General features: G+C 41.1%; 1 protein-coding gene across 2 annotated transcripts in view; it reads right to left on the bottom strand.

Annotated features, from left to right (window-relative positions):
• Window positions 1–18500, bottom strand: part of arhgap5 (Rho GTPase activating protein 5) — a 51724-nt gene extending 33224 nt beyond the window's left edge. Inside the window, exons 1-3 of one of the 2 annotated variants that reach the window (XM_031727547.2) lie at window positions 18182–18500; window positions 9484–13427; window positions 6796–6949 (exon numbers count right to left, since the gene is read on the bottom strand). In XM_031727547.2, coding sequence (XP_031583407.2) covers window positions 6796–6949; window positions 9484–13218 — 3889 coding nt within the window. In that variant the 5' untranslated portion in view covers window positions 13219–13427; window positions 18182–18500. The remainder of the gene's footprint in view (window positions 1–6795; window positions 6950–9483; window positions 13428–18181) is intronic. The other variant, XM_039603240.1, reaches the window with a different exon arrangement.
• Between the last annotated feature and the right edge of the window lie 2362 nt (window positions 18501–20862).

The raw sequence follows: 20862 nt of genomic DNA, 5'->3' as shown, positions 1-20862 counted from the left end.
AATCTCCTTCACCAACCCTTTTAACAGATTTCTAGTTGTAGATAAACAACAACTTTCCAAATGATGAGATGTTGTTTATTAGAAGAAAAAAAAGTATGGCTTACACATTTACTGGCCCACTATAAAACAACATGGTCGTCATGTAAAATATGAAGGATTTGCATCAGCGTCCAGCATCAGCGAGTACTCAGAGTTAATTATTGACCGCTGTGGTATATATTGGTAAAATGGTTTCAGGGTGGCTTATTAAAAGAGAGGTTAAAATGGTAGCAGTAGCTTTTAATTGAGCTGTTTTAAAGTTTGAAAATGGCTTCATTTTAATGCCACTAAAAAGTGCAATTTAACTGGAATGACGTCAAACTCAAAGGCGGTGCTCGTGTCATCCTCTAGGACAGCTGGACCGAGTGACTCTCTTTGAACAGATCTGTCTTCTGTAAGCTGCTGAGACGCTCGGCCGCCTGAGACTCTGCTGAATGATACCCGACGCACTGCATGTGTTGCTGAAGCAGTCATTTTTCAAAAGCTACTACTGCTGTCTGAATATCTGTGAGTTCACTTCTTCCACAGTGAAGGGTTGTCGAGTGCGTGAGTGTAAACTTTTTAAGAAGTACCTCACGCTCTCTCCTCTTACTATTCATTCTCACCTTCCTTTAAAAGCCCCATTTTGTGCATTCTTCTTTAAAACGTTTCAGCTTTCATTTCTTTTCCACAGCACTTTTCTCTCAGGTGTATTATCAGGTCGCTGCAGCTCTGACCCTACGCCTCCTCCCTACTGAATGCTAGCGGGACCTGAACTTCTCAGGGGGCTGCAGACTCACTGTACGTCATTCTGGATAACAGTGAGAGCTTTAATGCTGAAAAGGGTACGGACTACAGATATAAGCAAAACCCCGTACTGACTGCAGCCAACTGAAAGCCTGATCCCTTGACTGCTGCATTTTGGAGACATGTACGGTCAAGACCTTTTTGTGCACTGCAAAGGCTACACACACTTGCACACAAAAAAGAACGGCCAGGCAGAAGCACATTTACACTTCTGGAAACAGACAAACAAACCCGCCTTCAGTTAAATTCTCATATACAAATATTCCTTCATTTTCACTAACACAAAATTTGGGATCGTTGGCCTTGCAAAAAAATATATGCGCATGATAACAGCCGAAGAGTCCAGAATGGTCTCAGAAGGCAAATCTGACAGCTGGTAAACTGCAAAACGAAGGATTATGAATTAAATACTAATAAAGAAAAATCTCAGCAAAGTGTTTCCAGTTGAGTTAACGGTGAAGCTATAAGTGGGAAACTAACAGTTTTCATCTATTTGCTTCTAATTATTTCTCGTTATTATGCGGCCTTGTTGTCAGCTAACGGCAAACAAAACAAAGAGCTGACAAAGGATTGGGTGTTGAGTAGCCCATACATCTATTATAAAGATGTTTTAACGGGCTTTAGACATTTCCATTTAACACAACTGTCTCAACATCAACAAAATTGTAACACCGCAGATTTATACCTTAAGGATGTTGACAGATTAGACTCTCTGCCATCACAGCTGTGCGACATCATGTGGTGACAGTTTCAAATCCTGTAATAGACCAATGAAAATCACCAAATCCTTAACTATCTGGAGCAAACTGTGCCAATATAAAGCTCTTATTAGACAAAGGAAAATATACCATCTGATATGTTTATAATAAATTCTGTCTTCAGATCTTTCTATGCTGTTTTTTTAATTACATACCTCCCACAGAAGAACATCAGTACATGCTTATGTGTCCCTGAAGTTTATGAGCTAAAGAAAAATCATGTAAAAAAACTCAAGTCTTGAAAACCATAGGATAGCGACAAGCAACAAAAGGATTTGTCACTGAAACAGGAACTAATTGTGTCAACTATCTGTTGCAATAGATGGGTTAAGATCTTATTAAGCCAAGGACAATGCTTTTTTAGGCATTTTTTTAATTACATGTAAAGGATACTTAAAATTGTCCTTTTAATAGATAGTATAAAGTCACATATTATGGATGAGACGCCAGTAAAAACTTCTCAGGGTTTTTCGCTTAAATTCTCACTTTAAGAGCGTTATGGCATACTGATACAGGAAGCTTCAGAAACCTTGAAGGCTTTGGTTCATTATTTCTGAATCCAAAAACCTTTATGGGTTCCTGGGGCCCTTGGGATGCCTCTCAGTTGTATTCTTATTAGAATGTGGTGACTGTAGCACACAAAAAAGGGATAACAAGCAGATCTCTCCTTGCAGGAAACAGAGGCAGCAAATGCAGAGCAAACATCATCCTTATTTAATGCAGGCACTTTATCTGAGTTCCTTTAAGAGTTCTTTGGCACTGCACATTACCACAGAAAACTTTTTGACACATCACACTTAATTAGATGATTTCTACAAAACAAGCATGTAGAGCTGATGCCATGAAACTTCAGAAAAGGATCCGCATTAAATCTAGCAGGTCGGATAGAGTGCGTGTACGAACCACGCGATACAGCCTTAACGCTTACACAAACCCACCAAATAAATGTCACCCACAGAATCACATCTCCGCACTTTCAGTCACATTTACAGCCACGCTCTGTCTCACACACACTTTTTTTTTGTCTTTCACAGACACACAAAGTCACAGCTTTTCCACTCACACGTTCTGGTCTGAAACCACAGGCACCACAAATAGCCATCATCACCTCTCTGCCTCTGTGCCTCTTGCCTGGCAGCTTATTACATGTAGTTAAACTCAGCCATCCAGCAGTCACCCCCACCCCCAAAGAGAGTACAGCTCCATCCTCCATGCTAGAACCCAAAAACAGAAAGTGACTGTCCTTGGTGTGTAACGGTTATCCATGAACATGTTGGGTCTAGATTGATTGATTGAGTAATTTTCTGTAGAGGCCATGAGTTCATTTGTATATGAGCAAAAGTAAATTTTGTTTTGTTTTTTTTAATGACAGACATCTCCTAAGGTGGTAAATTAAATATCTTTAAATTTTGGACCGTGAAACCAAGTCTCAGATAACTAAAGCATAATGACAGAGAATGTATATAATAGTTACCAGTGCTACTTTGTGGTTGGTCGGTTCATTATTTAGTCATTTAGAAATACAACTGGAAAAAAAACTACCATCATGAGATCCAAGAGCCCAGTGAGACCTTTAAATTGCTAGTTCTAAAACTAGATACTTCTTTTTCTGAAATTCTGAACTTCCGGGGGTTTTTTTGAGAGAAAAAGAAAAAACAAGAGGGAAAACAGTACTGTTTTTTAATCCAAACAGAAACATACTAATATAGACTGTTGAACGTCTCTATTAGTTGAAAACCATTTAACCATTTTAAAATGTTTGCTAGACAGACTTCAAAAGAAAGAAAGTAACTAATAACTAAATATTTAATCAAAAAATATGTACACAGGATGCCCAATCTGACCACACATCAATTTAGATATACTGGAGACATGTGTAATGGAAACAAGTATGATAGCTTTAGTTTGTACTCTGAATATCCTAATAAAGTTCCTTTCCAGTAGATGAAACACTACTAAAACAGGACCACCATAAACAGGAGGAGTACTTTTAGACTTTCACCCCCATTAATGTGAAAAGTGGCTGGTGTCTGGTGGAAAACCAACAATAACACAATATCACAGTGATGTTTTAATGATTCCCACTTGGAGCTCGTCAGCTCAGGAGTCAGGAGTCAGATGGAGCAGCAGCTCTGGAGCTGGCACACATTCAGAATCTTACTTAAGCAGACATTCACAGGGTGGATCATTGCTGACAAGGGGGTATGAAAACATTTTTGCAATAAAGGAGGGTCTTTTTAACTCTGTACTATTACGCCAACACCCATAGTCATTCTCAAACGACTCCACCCTCTCAACTATAAACTAAACAGTTACACAGTATGTTTTAACCCCAAGGCATCTAATGAGGCAAACAGGCTACATACTAAATCCCTAAACTCCTCTCTAACAAGGAGAGAACCTGAAAGGTCTCATCGAATTGCAAAATTGCTCTTAAACTGTCTAGATAAAGAAAGAAAGAAAGAAAGAAAGAAAGAAAGAAAGAAAGAAAGAAAGAAAGAAAGAAAGAAAGAAAGAAAGAAAGAAAGAAAGAAAGAAAGAAAGGCACAAAGATGTTCTGGCTGTATGTGCTAAGAAACGATATTCCAGAAAAAGGAGTGATGGGAAAAGCTGTTAAATCCACCCAACAGACCGTCTGGACTTAGAGGGTTTCACAGCACTGGCCATGAAATCTCCAACACACCACTGTCAGCTGGCAGGAGTCTGCACGCACACACACTCACACGCACACACAAGCAGCCCTTGGATTAATCCTACATTTGGTTGGCATCCACCGGCAGGCTCATGTAGATCCAGCTGAATATCAAAACAGATTCGGAAGGGATTTTTCAGGACAGGAATTAACAGCCGCAGAACCTAAAAGAGCTCAGATAAAAACACTACCTCCAAAACAGGACCAAAGGCTTTTTCACACACAGTGATTACTCTTAAATACCTCCGGGAAAATACCTCGTTTCAATGTACATACTATAGATTAGCTACACATATGACTGCAGATGGAGAAAAATGTGGAAGAAGGTTCTCTCAGTTTAATGTACTGAAGCCGCTTTAATGTCAACATCTAGAGTGTTTCCACATTTATTTAGCTGAAGTGGTTGCAATTAGAAAAAATAACAGTGATAAGGACACTTCAAAGTTTGATAACAGAACTGACCTTGAATGCTTGAGGTTAACAACTAGGATGAAACATTTTCAGGGAAGATGTCCCAGTAATTTAGAGACTTTTACTTGGGGGAAAGTTTTTTTGAGGTCATTCTTTCACTTTTTCAGTTCATTCAAAGCACTAAACATGGAAAAGTACTAGCCCATGTGTAAATACATAATGCAACAAACCTATAAAACATGAAACTTGTTTGAAATATTAATTTCAGTGGTCAGAAGGAAGATTCACACTTGGGCTAGCTGCAAGAGGGCTTTAAAAGCACAGGAAAAATCTTACTCCTTGTGAGGCTAAATATGGACAATCCGGCTGTAATCAATCAGTGCACACAAACCTTTAAAATGTTCAGAGAGTTTAAAGGACTGTATAAATATGTGTCCATGACTTCACAGAGGAATCTCCCAAACTATGGGAGAGGCTTTCTTCCCGACAGCTGGGAAGGAAGCCAGGCGCATACACAGCATGCACTGGGGCTGGTGTCACCAGCTGAACCTACACATGTCCAAACAGGTCGCCTTTCTTATTTTACACTTTCATTTATACAGGCCGATTCCTACAAGAGTGGCTGCTAGTGCTCCGCGATACTTCAAATACTATTATCAATCCAATACCAACTAAATACACGGCCAGTATTGCTGATACAGACACCAATACTTTTAACCTATTAAGGCAGCTTGTAGAGGGGAGCGCCATGTGTCATGACTTATGAAATAAATAATTACCAGTTTGTAAATTCTGAACACATTTTAATGACCACTAAGTCACTGTAACCTTTTCTATCCACAATAATTAATACAACAAAACACACCTTTCAGTTGTTCATATATTTTGAAACTGGGTTTTCTGGAGAGTTTGAATGGAAATGTATCTGTCTCTAAAGCACTTTGGGGAAACTCCTGTTGTTTAAATGTGCTATAGGCTATAAATAAGACGCATGTGACATTAAATACAAGGATGTTTACACATTCTTTATAAAACATGTTTTGAGGTTTATTTTTTCCCCAAAAATGATTAATTTAACACAATTCAGTGATCTGCATACTGAATTTAGAGGATAGAAACAAAGTATCGATTTTATCCTGCTAGTATTGATCCAATACAATATCAGCCTCGGTATTGATACTATTGATATTTGCATCAATCAGCCCACCACTAGAAGCTGCTGCTTCATATGTAACAACAAACTTTTGGGATTGGCTAGTTGACAGGTTTTAAGGGGGCTTTTGAGAGCAGTTGGCTTGTAAAAGTTCTTTTCCACTGATTCAAAATGAACAAAATGAACCTTTGACCATGAGGCTGACTGACTGCAGTGAGTGAGTATTTCTATTTATAGTTGAACCTAATGACCATTTTAAGTAGTGATGAACGAGTATAACCACTTCCCTATTAATCAACTAACTTAATCTCAACGAAGATATGTAAATATAATGAAAAGCAGCACATTACAGCAGCGGCAAATACTTAACCTTGTTTTTGTTACACCAATTATTTGAGACACAACAAAAATTTAATAACCCAAACACACTCTACCAGTCACTGTGCAATCAAACATTTTTCACATCTGCAATTATCCGTGCATGTTCTTACCGGTAACATCTCATTTTCTTTTCTCCTTTCTTAAGCAAGGCTGATTAATGGATTGCACGTACTTGTGTACATTTCTCCACTGCCATACCCTAATCAGTTTTTTGATCTCGGTAATCTTTCACCATCTTATTTGTAATCATTCCAGCAGCGCTTTGGCAAGAAATCAAATGCCACGCCAATAAAGCATATTCAGTTTAAGTTAACTTGTATTGACTGGCAGGCTGGCTGACCTCCCACCATATATCACTGCACCTCCCCCTCTGCCTATTCTCTCCATCCTTCATTCTGCTCAATTACTCATTTGAAATCAGTGCCTGAAAAACACACACACGCCTTGCAAGAGTTCTAAAACACCCCAAAAAATATATGATTGCAAAATGACATAAAAGAGGTAGAAAATGAAAGAACAGAGGGAATTATAGGCGAGAATAAGGGAAGAAAAAATGGAGAAAACGCATGACTCACCTGTGCGCTCTATGTAGTCGACACATTTATCAATGAAAAGTGGGATGGGGCGATCCGGGGTTACTAGGTTCTGCAAGGGAACGCCAAAGTAGTTGCTCTCCCAAGTTCTTCGAGTTGGTGGGTACAGTGGTTTGGGGGGCTTGGAAGATTTCGGCTAAGATAGCAAATAAAAGAAAAACAGAGATGAGATGGCAAAGAGCAAAGGGTGTATGAAGATAATTGAATGAAAAATAAAATAAGAAAAAATAGTAGTGGGTGAGGAAGGAATGACGGGAGAGAAGAGAGGATAACAAATAAGAGCAAGTTGAGAAAAGAGGAGGAACTCAACAGAAGAAAAGAGGAAGGAAAAGAGGAAGCAGAGGAAAATGAAAACATGGAGAAGTGAACAAAAGGTTTAAAAAAGAGATTGAAGACAAGGGGCAAAAAACAAAATGGAAACACACATATATATATATATATACACATATATATGAGTAAAATGGATAAACAGTAGGAAAAAAAAACGGGAGAATGACATAAAAAAAACAGTAAAGGAATGAAGGGGCAATTGAGAAATAGACACCAGGGAGAACAAAGATGGAGGAGGAGAGAGGGTGAAGAGGAGGCAGAACATTATCACAGGAGAAAAGGTGGAGGAGGAGGAGGGTAATCGGGGAATAGATCAGAAAGAAAATTAGTGGGATGAAGTGCATTCCAGTGGGAGAAAGCATGTAGAGGAAGACAAGAACACCAAAGATGAAAACAACAGACAAAACAAGTTATTCAGATTGAAGCTGGGATGTGTAACAAGGTGTAACGTTAGCTTTGATTTCCCACACTTTTCTGCTCTTCAAAGTGTTGTCATGCCTACAGCAGTTCGAGATTCACTCTAATTGGCCAGAACGGCGACTAAACACCTTCCGTTTTGTACTTCCTGGTCTGGCTTTCGCTCTCCTCTCTGATTATTTAAGGTGGTTTGAATATTCCAACAATGCCCTTTTATGATGCCCATGTAGCGCCGGTGGCTCTTCCTCTACTGATTTGCACTTTATTATCTGATCTGTGCTTCCATGGTTGCTGACTTGCTCTGAAGCATTTTTATGTGTTTTGTCTGTGCAAATAGTCTTGAGAGCTTGAAAAAAAACCCTCAACTTCTTTAGGTTTTTTTGAAGATGTTTCAAGACGTTTTTGTTTCCAAGGTGTAAAAAAAAAAGGTGTGGGTCATTCAAGTTATCAGCCAACAGGTGAAACCACTGTGAGACATTGCCCTACCCCACAATCAAGTGAGTCACTGAGGTCACCTGGGCAAGGTGTGAATGGGGGTTGCAACACAGGGGAAGGCATTGCAGGACTGCACTGTAGATGGTTGATAGCCACCACCTCTGTTCAGTGATGGTCGCTCAAAGTAGGTGTAGATTTCCACCTTTGCTCCTCTTTCAAACCATCTGTTTTCTCTATTCAAAAAGTGAACACTGGCATCCTCAAAAGTGTGTTCTTTCTCCTTTAAGCACACGTGTACAGCTGTTCTGTTGAGGTGGCTCTCCTATGATGTGCTATGTGTTTGTGGAGTGGCTGTTTGGTCTCTCATATGTAGTTGTCTGAGCACTCCTCACTGCACTGCACCACATACACTATGCTGTTTAACTTGTGGAGGACAGCCCCCACTAGGGGTTTATTGGAACTCTCCATTAGATGTTCTAAAAATGAAGAAGTCCCTTGGGAAGAGAGGCGAAACATCTTCAAAAAAACCCTAAACAAGTCCAGTTGCCTTCTTTTCGAGACTACAAACATCTTCAATCAAAAGCAGATGTCCCTGCTTAAGAATTTTTTTTAAATGACAATGTTTGTTTTAACAGTTCTCAAACATGTCTGCAGAATAATTATTAAGTATCCACTCTGAGCACCTAAAATTTACTTTGGAACAGAAAATGACATTAACAAGTACCTCCATTTCCCGTCTGTAATATATCACAAATAGCGCTATACCTGTAAGTAATTAGCTAGGAATTTATATACTGAAGTATGTTCATGTGTGGGCGTGAGCATGCATTGCATACTAATGCATGCTTTTAGCTTCATTTTAAACACGGCTGTTTGATTTGTGCATGCGTGATTTTTAATTTTTCAGCTTTTCACCACAATAAAATGTTGCTCTAACAGTAATAATGTGCACAAAGCATTTTCTTCTTGGCTCTATGAAACACACCATGTCTGGATGTCGTCAGAAGCTTCAGACGAGCCTTTAAAGAGCTGTCAAAGACACAGTCTTTGCTCTGAAATTATACAGACACCAACTGTCTTTAACAGCGTGTCTTTTATCAAGCACCTTTATTGCTTGTCTAGGGCCTGCAAGGTGTAGAGGCTCATAAACTACTTTAGCAATGGGGCCAATCAATAAATTATCAAATTAGTTTGTTCTCCAGATGAGTCTCAGGCCAACAAAATTCGCTCACACCCACACACATCTGCTCACCCCCTACTATATGCAGTCTTTTCTGTGCTCATTTACCCATGCACTATATCAGTCTCTCGCTCGCTCCCATATTTAGTGCAATAAAGTGTTATTTCACTCATTCTCAGACAGAAAAAAAATCTTTTGTTTGACCTTTCTGTTCTGTAAAGCATTTTCAAAGCATCTTATTTTCTAAAAACATAAATAAATAAATGTGATTCTTCAAAAGTCAATCTGTCATGACAAACAAGTCTCACCTTCTTGGATTCTTTTGGCGTCTTGGGCGTCTTCTTCTTTTTCAACTTCTTGTCCTCCTGCTCTGGGTCGGAGGTGATTGCAGGATTATCAATCCCACCTTTCCAAGGGTCGACGGGAGAGAGCAGCGGGTCCTCCTCGCTGCCCCGATGGGCTCTTCTGTTTTTCTTTTTCTGAGTGGCTGGGCCAGTCTCCTCCCCATCACTGTCCGAGTGGAATCGTCTTTGGTAGGCTTTCGTCTTGCTGAAAAGGATTTTTGAACGATCTTTATATTTTGATGGCCGCCTTGCAGCCTGGGATTTCCGATCAAACCCATTCTCTTCCTCTCCTCCTCCGTGGAGAATGTGTAACCCACCAAAAGAGTTCTTTATTTTGATCAGGCGGTTGTGTGCGTCTTCAGGCACAGCATATATGTCGTCATTGTGGAAGCCCCTGGGTCTGAGCAGGGTGTCCACAGGGTCTGCATAGTTGTCTGATGGCTCCACATCTTCAGTGTGCATCACTGGGGCACGTGGCATTCTTCGATTACTTCGCATACCAGCCTCAATGGTTTTGAGCAGGTTGGGGTCCAGCTTTTTAACATTAGGCCTGGGGAGAACTGGTTTGGGCCGGACGGGTGGAGGCACTTTGTGGTTGCGTTCATGGTCTCCGACAGGTGTGCTATGGACTGGGTACTCATTCCCCTCGAGGTCGATCCTGTATTTAGCCCGCTCACTGGGTGTGGGGAGAAGCTGAACATCATCGCCTATTGGACTATAAGGTGGGGGGGCCTCATTATCATCGTCGGACTCTGGGTAGTAAGTGTTGTAAGCTGGGGAGTGGCTATGGGGAGAGGTGGGGAAGACATCTTCACTGGCTCCTGTGGTGCACTCACGTGACGAGCTGTCAAACAGGAAAGAACTCTCAATGTTGGGTTTCTTCTCCAGCACTTCATTGAAAAAAGGGGTGAAAACCTCGGTCTGCCGATGATACTGAGACAGCGAGTAGAGGGCCGTAAACTTGGCAGCAATCTCTGTGGCAATGTGCTCCCCCTCGGTCATCAACTCCTTGATGGCATCATTCTCAAAGAAATCCGCCTGACTGTCTGTGATTGCCACCATCTGCACGGGGATTACATCCTGGACTTCCGCCAGGAAGGCTCGCAGGGTCGCCATAGAAGCTTTGCGTTTGGCAGAGTAGACCAAAATGTAGCCATGCACTAGTTCATCTTTACGGACACCAATGGCAGAGTGGTAGGAGAGGACGGTGACCTGGATCCTCCTCCTGCTGTCCCCTATGATCTTATCCAGTATCAGTGTATTGCTCTGACCAGGTTGTCCAGCGCTACAGCAATGTGAGTCTAGAAAGGGCGAGAGGATGAGGTCAACGCTGAAGGGATCCCAGCACATGGCGCACATGACTATTCTAAGGTCCATCTCTGACATGTCTTTGATACATGGCAGTGGGGCCAAGACCTCAAAGCTATGCTTTAGCCCCTCCAGCACTGCTCTGAGACCCTGCTTAATTTGGAACTCAGTGAATTTGCGAGGAAAGGCTCCGGAGGGGATGTCAACAAAGGTGCACTGCAATTTGTTTGCCAGCTGCTGACCCTGGTGCCTTAAGATAGGTATGTTTTTACAAACACTATCTCTCTGATTTGCCAGGATGAGAATAAAAGGGAGTGGCTGAGCAAATCTATCTCGCCGACTCTGTGCTATCTCCGCCCTTATCCTGCCTATACAATCGCCAATAGAGTTAAGCGACTCTATTGAGTTGAACACACAAAAGCAGCCGTGTGGCTTAAAAGTGGTGACCCAAGTGTGGCTGAAGAGCAAAGTGGAGTTGACGTCCACAGGAAGAAGCTCCAGTTCATAGATTTTACCATCTAGAGTGTATTCATCGTCTGTAGACTGAGCTCGGATCTCATTGGCTAGGTCCTGTGAGAGACCCTCCTTTCCCAGGAGGCAGAGGTTTATTTTATCGATGTTGGCACTGTTATAGTAAAGATTAGAGCGTCCGTGGTCGAGCTGTACCAGCCTGTTTGCTAAAACTTGTTCTACTTTCAGATCCACACAGTTCTGCCCGCTCAGGCATGTCTCCTTAGTGGGATGATAAACAAACCCAATGTGTTTGAGGAGGAGCGACTCTCTATCTGGGGCAAGTTTCTGCAGTGCTCTGTATCTGGGCTCCTCATTCAGCACACTGTGAATTTCACTCATCTTGTCACAGCTGGGGGTTGCATTCAGGTCCAAGTCATAGAATAACTCGGCGTGCTCAAAAAGCATTTCCTGAAAATCCTCTTTAGCCCTTTCAACTATTTCCTGCTGGTGCCTACAGTAAACATCCCTCCTATCTGATTCCGTGATGTACTTGTAGGCCTCATCCTCCATGACAAAGCACATGACTTCCTCCCAAGGCTGCCCCGGAGTGATAAAATGAACCCTCTCCAAAGTCTTCTTGAACCTCTCTTTCATTTCCCCCCTCCTCTTCTCAGACAGAAGGTGCTGGACGTGATTATGGTAAATTCTCTCACCGTCCGGTGTATCGAGAAGGTCAAAAGGTATCCTACGGTCACTGTTATCAATGTGATCTGTCTCGTCCCACGGTGTATTTTCCAGTATCACAAACCAGTACTGGAAATCAGACCTGTTCCGGATCACACTCTGTGCCTCGGGCCATGAAAGGTGTTCAATCTCGTCCAGGTTATTGAGGATGTTGTTAAGGGTTTTCGGTAGCGTCGTCAGGTACTCCTCCCTTCTCCTCTTAATGTGCTCCTGTTTCAGTTGTGCAATGTGCTTTGTGAACATGTTGCGGGCCTTCTTGGTGCCCTCCAAGGTAATGAACTCATGATAGTCAGATTGCCCCTTTAGATTATTCATCACAGTTTTCCACGTGGTGTGATAATCTCTCACTGAGTGTACCATCAATTTCTCAAATCTATCTGTTGCTGAGGCAACAAGCTGACGTTGGATTTTATAGGCCTCCAGGTATGGCACAGTTTTTGGCTTCCCTCTTGTTTTATCCAGCTGCTGGATTAGGGCGTTGAAGCAAAGCTCTATGTTGACATTGGAGCGTGCTGACGTTTCAATTAGCATCAAGTTCTTCTTACTGGCAACAAAGCCCTGCAGGTCCCTCAGGTACTGATCTACACACTCATCACATTTCGTGGCAGCAACAACAATAGGCTTCTTTGACTTGACAATTTGAGAGTAAAGGCTATTGACAAATTTCATTTGGTCATCAAACTTCCTGTTGCAACCCTTACTAACATCAATGCACAACACAAAGGCATCGATGTTTAGCTTCCCATCAGGCATCTGCTTCTGATCAAAGTCCTGCTCCAAGCCCAGCTGGTCTGTGCAGATGTACATAAGCTTCTCTGCTGACTGGAGCTTGGTTGCTGCTGCCCGTTTTGTGTATGGCTGCAAGTTCGTACTCCGATGCGGAAGAAATGTCTGGTCATCGATGAACTCCGTTTGTTCAATGACTTGGATTTTATAGTCCAATCCCTCATCCCCTCGATGCGACACCTCTCCCCAGTACAAGAAGTGGTCATTGTTAACTACACGACCACCAAAGTCTATTGTGCTGAGCACTGAGGTGTGCTCTGAGTAGTAGTTGTCTGCATCTGGACGCACATATCGGTTGCATAGGCAGGACTTACCCACGCCACAATTTCCCTTCTCTTTCTCCGTCCCCGAGAGGCCAACGACGCTGACGGCGAATGTCGGGGGGCGTGCATCCTTGTTCTTGGCCATTATATCCCCCCACTCATTGCTAAACTAGTTACTCTCAGGAAGAAAAGGTCATGATATCATCCCAGGTCTGCTTGTCAGTGATACAGAGATGCCTTCATTTTCATTTTCCCTGGTTCCAGTGAATGCTCTTCTCCGTATATATCTCCGTTTCTATCCTGGATCTTATTCAAGCTGGGATAGAGCAGCCCACGGCTCCTTTTATCACCTGCCTGCAAGATATGGAATTCAAAATTAGGAAAAGATACAAGCAAATCAAACAAATCCACATTTTCAGTTTTTTGTTTTACTTATTACAAATAATATAATCAGCTTCTTTTTGTCTACATCATGCTGTAGAACACACATGGACACATGTAAATTGTGAAGCAACAAAAGAAACTCATGCATGTTAATCTAAAATTAGATTGTGTTAACAAAAAATTAGGTAAAATACACTTTATCATATCTGAATAGGGAAAAAAAACTCACTCGTGGGTTTGATGAGGTTTTACTCAGCCCTTTCATGTATAAATAATAAACTACACTGGTTTTAAAACCCTACTACAATAGGTTTATAATGTAAAAATGTGATGCAAAGGCCTACTACAATTTTGAAAGTGAAAAAGGGAAAACTTTGTTATCACATCTGCAATATCAAAATGGCATTCTAGGAAGACAACAACCAAAGTGTGACAGTAACATTTATATAAGAGAGGGAGAGTAGTACAGTCACGGAGGGCTCAGCAATGTCACTCTTCCCATTGCTGAGAAAAATAAGCGCTTTCAACCAATTTGTGTCGAGGCAGAATAAAAATGGCATGCAACTCCAGCCCTTTGATAGCCACTGACCTAGAAATGATTTGCTTTACTCTGAGAAAGAAACAGAAAATAAATCAGTTCTGAGATTTGTTACCATTACCAGCACAAACCAGCCTTGCCTAATTAAGAGTAAATGTATAATCCTGATTACTTTGCTTGCTGTTGTCATAATAGATTTTGCCTGACATTCCGGTTCTGACTATTAATCCTGATTATCACTGTTGACTATTTGACTAGTAGCATTAACAAGCAAGTGAAACTAAACATTTCACTCTCGACAATCAGGGTAATCAGCAATTCCTGATTGAATAAACAGAAAATGCCTACATGTGATTGATCGGGCAATCTTTCTGTAAATATTATCTAAATTAACACGGTCAAATACAGCTGAAACCTTCCATGACCTAACCCGAGGCTGATAAGTGATAGCTGCAGAGACAATTTGAGTCACTGTTGTTTTTACAGAACAGTTGCAATCAGTCAGTGAATCTGCCTGCGTGTGCTGGAATTTCTACATGCAGAACGACGGCATGCTGAGCCTGAGAAACTGCACCAGAGCAGAAATCTGGTTCGCTGACATGAAATGATGAGGTTTCCCCTGACTCTTTACAGAGACCAAGGTGATGATGTCACCTGTGGGATGGGACTGTACACAGGGCTCAGTAGAAACAAAGACATAAAGAAGGACTTGATTTAAAAATAAGGAGGGGACATGGCTGTAACTGGCTCATGTCGAATGATAAAATTTTTTTTAAAAGGCTCACCTTCCAAGAAACCTGTCTGGATAGACTACAAACCAAACCTAACTTACAAACCAAACTTAAGCATAAGCAGGAAGAAACTGGCTTACTGACAGAAAATGTGCTTTAAACTGCATGATCTATATATCTCAAAACCACCCAGCTGGTCTGTCAGGTTTACAAACCTATGTACTATATGCTAAAACAGCTACTGTGCCACACCTGACTGTAGTAGCAGTCAGATAGAAGTATATATGAGCTTAGAGATATTTTGAAGGCAGAAGCATTATACGTATTTTTGTCCTGTCTTTCTGACTGATTGCTGATCCTGCTTTTAGTGCCACATTAACTGACTGATAATAGACTATATCCAGTTTGCCTCCCTATTTCAGCCAGCAGCCAAAACAAGCCTAAATATAGAAATGACAATAAACATCAAACTAAGGCCCTCTACTCACTGATGACACTCCACCCAGGAATACATATGGAATCCTCACCTGGTTACTAACTTAAACAATCAGTTACAAACTGCAAAATCTACTCACATGGTTTTGAAAATTAATCACTGCAATGCTACATTCCTGGCACGATATTTATCCAAACCTCAGTGTTTGAGATCTGTCACCCAAATTCCAGCATCTGCTTTGCATTAATTTCAGATGATATCAAAGTTGTCAATCCACAAGGTCAATATGAATGAATAAGTGCCACACACGAGGAACAGTGGCAGTGATGGGCAATTAGCTTCACACTGAAGACAACCAGAAGGGCGGGTGATGGTTTTATTATTGCAAACAGCCAACACTAGAGCCTAAACTGCATTTATGCTGCACTAATAGCTAAAAGTAGCCTTGTGCATCATGATTAGTCCATTCACTGTGAGGCTGCAGGGGGGGGATTAAGGTATCACTTGGCAAGCTGGTTTTAGAGATGACTAAATGCTGTTAAGCCCTGAAACACAGCGGAACACACTGCCAATGATGATAAACCTTTTCAAGCTACACTGGCTGGAATTTGTCAGTAGAAATAAACTTTTTATTGCTTTATTTATTTATTTAGTATTATTATTTCATCCTAAGTCTGTGGTGCTATACCAGAGAGGGGTGTGCCAATCATTTAAAATGAGGCACAACTGGTTTCTACTGACTTGGGTACAGACAGCTCTCCTCCCACAAGAAGTGAAGAATCAGAACTCAGAAGCAAAACAGAAACCACTTCCTAAAAGGTAGCGTGAGCTCTCTGTTAGAGGAGGAACTGACTCCCCGAAGTATTAAATCTTGTCCTCCACACTAAGGACTAGTTTACTGCTACGGCCTAACTCCCAGAATTTCTGAATTTCAACTTTTTAAAACCATTCATCATCTGCCATCATCAGAAGAACTACAGTTGATATAAAGCACCAATTTATTAGCCGCATAACATCCACCACAGAATGCTACAAATGATCTACCACGTCCAGAAATAATCACTATCAAAAGGAAACTCGTTACTGTGACACTGATCAAAATTTAAAAATTTGACTCCAAGTGTCAGAGTTTGCAGTGGTGTTTCCCGTAAAGTGCCTTCCTTGTAAGACACTCATTTTTTAAAAACTGTGTCACCCTCTTCCAAAGTCAGGTCCAGACCTGAAACTGGGCGTCACTTATCTGACTTCCCCCTCCCTGGGGGTATGAATGATGTAAGAACAACAGTTTATAGGCCAACTGACACAATCACCCCTGTCATCACTCGCAGGGCTTGTCAGTGCCAGTGCCTTTATGCAGTCTGTATAAGCCAATGCTAGCTATGAATATTTGCCAGTATATTAGCATAATGCCAATACTAATATCCATTTTTTCTGGGAGCAATGCAGACAAAACTGCAAACCCTTCCAGACTTGCCTATCCATGAATATCAATTCTAACAGAAAAAGAAATGTTAAAATGATAAAGATGGGAACTCCACCTTACCATTCTTTCTACCAAATCCCTACAGGTTTTACACTATGACACAATACATATATTATTTTGATATCCTATAAGGAAAGACTAGGATTTATTCGACTTTTCAGACCATTGTTAATAACCGGATCGTTAGCTTTTCTCCAAACAGGCCATTTAGGAGAAAAAGCTGAAGAGAAAAGCCCTAAACACTGATGACAATGATGGACATAAGAGCCCCATCACATCATTTAGTGAACCCTTATGGTTTTATAGCACATTCTAAGTGGAAACAACAAAGAACCTAATTGCCATTTTCAACACAAATGGGTCCCACTAATAACTGATGCTTTTTAAAAAAAAAAAAAATCTCTGTAACTCAGCATTAGGGCAGTTTTTTTGCAGCGAGGTCTGCAAAAGGTCGCGGGAGGAAGCATTATGATGGGGTCTTGGATAAAAGCCGGACTACCCCTTTAATGAGAGTTTGGGAAAGGGGCAAAGGGAGCAGCAGCAGCCTGAGTCGATGCAAATGGCATGCAGAGCTGCTGCAGCAGGACAAACCCACTGACCTGCCTGCGTATTGTGAGGCACCGAAGGGGGGGAAAGGCGTTAAAAAGCACCTAATGACATATGTGGTTACAACTCTTCAGCACCGCTGAGACGTTAAGGGTGTGTATGTGTAAACACACCCTCGTTAATGTCGGGAAAATTCAATAATCTGCCCAGCGGCACTCCTGGATGTGACCCTCCACTCAGCCCTCCGTCCCCCCGAGCTAACGTTAGCAGGATATTAACGCAGAAAATCCAGCAACTTCCAAAAGCACTCAAAAACAATTAAACGACCTATTAATGCGAGGCGGGCGTGAAGGCTATAAACTCAGACGACAGCTGCGATTTTTTTTCCTATTCCGTGATTACTTCAAATTTTCTGCTTTAACATATGTGTAACAGTGTTATAAAGCCAACTGAAAACGGGTGGGTATCACATAAAACATCAAAGTAGTCTAGAAAAGAGGAGTGAGAGTGAGTTAGAGGAGTTAACGTGAATTAGTTATGCTGGAATTAAAACCAGCAGACCTTTATATTAAGTTAATGCGTCAATCCTTCGAGGCTAATGCTGGGAGCCCCGGGAACTGATAGGGCGGTTATGAATCTACCCTAGAGAGAAAAGGCGATACCCGGCTCGGCCTGCCTTGGCCCTGATACTCCTCCAGGAGAGGAAAAACCCACCTTTCCCAATCCTACAAGCTAGCATTAGCCGAACACTGTTAGCCTAGCATGCCAGGAGGATGAGTTAGCTAGTGGCTAATGTTAGCAACAGCCTCATTGGGAAGACTTGTTAAAATTACAACCTTGGCTGATTTAACAAGCCCGACTCACGTCCCCATCCCAGGTTCTTTTGACTCGGGATGGCGCAGTGGTACGGGCACCCTTCACCCACAAAAAAGGAGTGCTAGTTTAGCTAATGAAGTACCAATCCCAGTCCAAATACATTCCCCTACCCACCTAATAACATGGTCGCTCCCAGATCCACATACCACGGAGAAGAGGAGAAAGCATTCCCACATTAAAAGGCAATCAAAACTCTTTTCACAATCCACAATCCGTGGTCACTGGCGGCTTCCCCAAAATCCGAAGTCAGGTTTAGTTGAAGGTGTAGTCCACTGTAGTCCTACAAGCCCGGTTAGCCCGTATTTTAGTGTATTTTGGTGCTGTTAGTGTGGTATGCGTTGAAAGCCGAAACCTGGCTCTGTATGCTCCCTCCCCTCTCAGCAGCACAGCCAGGCAGTAATGGCGACTTTCTCTCTCTCTTCCACTCCCTCTGCTGACTCTATGTCGCTCTACCTTGCCATTCTCTCTCTTGCTCTCTCCACTGATCCACCTGACTCTCTCTCTCTCTCTCTCTCTCTCTCTCTCTCTTATGTCATATTAATAATATGTAACATAAGGTGTAAAAATCAATTTCACTGGCATGCAAAAGAGCACAGAGTAAGTTAAAGCTACCCATTGGAAACTGGAATTTCTAATTCATTAAGTTTTATATTATTATGAACAGAATTTTAAGAAACAACCACCATGATCTCGTGTTAACAATTAATTTATGTAAATGTTTAGGATTTTATCAAATGAGATTATAATACCATAATAATATTATTAGTACCAAATTGTCCCATGAGATGGGTCGACCAGGCTAGTCAGTAAGTCTTTGTGTTAACATTGGTGGTCAATCTTCTTGAGGAAAAGGTGACAAGGCTAAAAAGAAATAAGAACAGCAGTACCAATCCAAAAATATATTTTAACACACCCACTGGTAAAATGCTGCCCCCTGGTGGTAATTGTTGTAGCTCAAATCTATACGGGGTGATTACAAAAAGTATCTTTAAATTTCTAAACAATGCATCCTTTGCTTTCTGTGTTTGCTGTGTCAACCACTATGGGTTTATGGTACTTAAAGCACTTGAAAGAAAAGTGTGAAAGACACAAGAGTAGCTGCAGCCACTTGGACAATAGCATGAAAGCTTTTTGGCAGCCTTAGCATAGTAGAACAGCTGGATATAGGCTATCGAATTGGCAGAAAAAAGCACAATGAAGAAGTGACAGGAAATCACCACATTCTGTCTAGAATCAAAGACTCAATCATAAAGTTTTTGTGCTGATTTTAGATTTGTTTTGTTTTTTCCTTCCCTGTAAAATATATTACATTGTTCGATCAGTCGGACCCAAGTGCAACTGATCAAACAATGTAAAATCTTTAACAACCAGCTGCTGCTTGAACCAACATAAGTAATACCAGGACACTGAGAGCAAAGCAGCTAAATTGCAAACTTTAATTTTGATTGCATGATTACATCAATGTAATTTTCATTCAGTATAAACATTATCTATTTATATAACCTGCTCATCCATTTATTTGGCATCAATATCTTCCATATTGTACTTATTTACCTTAGAATATAAGTTTTTGAAGGATATCATAGGGTACCTACTCTACCTACTCTATGACATTACATGGTGTTTGGTACTAATGAAAGTTGACAAATTTGCATTTACAAATGTACAAAACAACCAAATGATTAATATCTACCACACATTTGCTGTAATGTTATAGCTATTTTTCTGAGTTTTTAGAGTTTACTTTCTTCATTGTGATTTGGCTTTCAGATGAATGAAAAAGTTCAGTCGGACTTATCAAATAATTGTTTCCACACAGCTGGCAGATAAAAGCGTGTGTGCTGGCAGAATAAAAAATAAGACAATGAATTAAATTTCACTTAAGTGGGGAAAAAAACAAGCTATGAGCAGTGAATGTTAGACAAACCCATAAAACTGCAGTGTTTATACGACTCGCATGCAGCTGTAGTTACAGAATATCCATAGATATATTCTCCCTTCTTTGTGATTTTTCACCCTGTCCATTTTTACCGTTCTGTCTTTGTGCCTCTGTCTCGTCCCTGATTCATTTCAATAATCCTCTTTATTGGCATAAATGTTAGATGAACCATGTTGCCAAATCATCTAACAACACAAATTCAAATTTCACTCTGGCTCTCACTCTCTCTGTGATGTAATTAGGGATTGTTTTTTCCCAGTGAAAATTGTTTAATCATGTATAATGTGCCTGTGGATTATTCCAACAGGGAATACAGGTTCAGACAGTGAGTGGAAGCAGTTGAGGTTAGTCAATGAATTAAGCACTGTTTTCTCTCTAGGTGCTTAAAACAACAAAGTAAATTCAAATGTCCTTTCTGTGGTGTTACTGTGTAAATACTGACAGTAAGTAAAGGAAACTCTGCTCACACTGTTGGATAGTGGTGAGCCACGGTTGCACAAAGGAGTCCACACAATGAAAATCCTTCATTTATATTTCAGTTGTTCTGGACTGGGATCAATATGGACTGCTGTGGTTCCAGTGAATTCCCTTGAGTGAAATGGTGTGTTAATGAGCCCCAGAGCTCAGAAAGACTACACTCCCTCTGACAGGAGTGAACACTAAGCAGGGATGGGTCAGAAAAGCCTAGCAGACGTCAAAGTTATTTCAATTTATTATAACCAATACAGGGAAAGCTGTCCTTTGTCCTGAAAGGGAAAAAATGCCATTGATCGTGGCCTGCATTCAGTTCAGGTGTTTGTTCATCGTCCACTCAAAGTGTTTCTGTCTCAAACACTCTTGGTTTTGAGTTCAGTCC

This window comes from Oreochromis aureus, linkage group 19 (assembly GCF_013358895.1).
Source record: "Oreochromis aureus strain Israel breed Guangdong linkage group 19, ZZ_aureus, whole genome shotgun sequence".
In the NCBI taxonomy this organism is placed as follows: Eukaryota; Metazoa; Chordata; class Actinopteri; order Cichliformes; family Cichlidae; genus Oreochromis; species Oreochromis aureus.
This window is presented reverse-complemented; position numbering and strand designations above follow the sequence as displayed.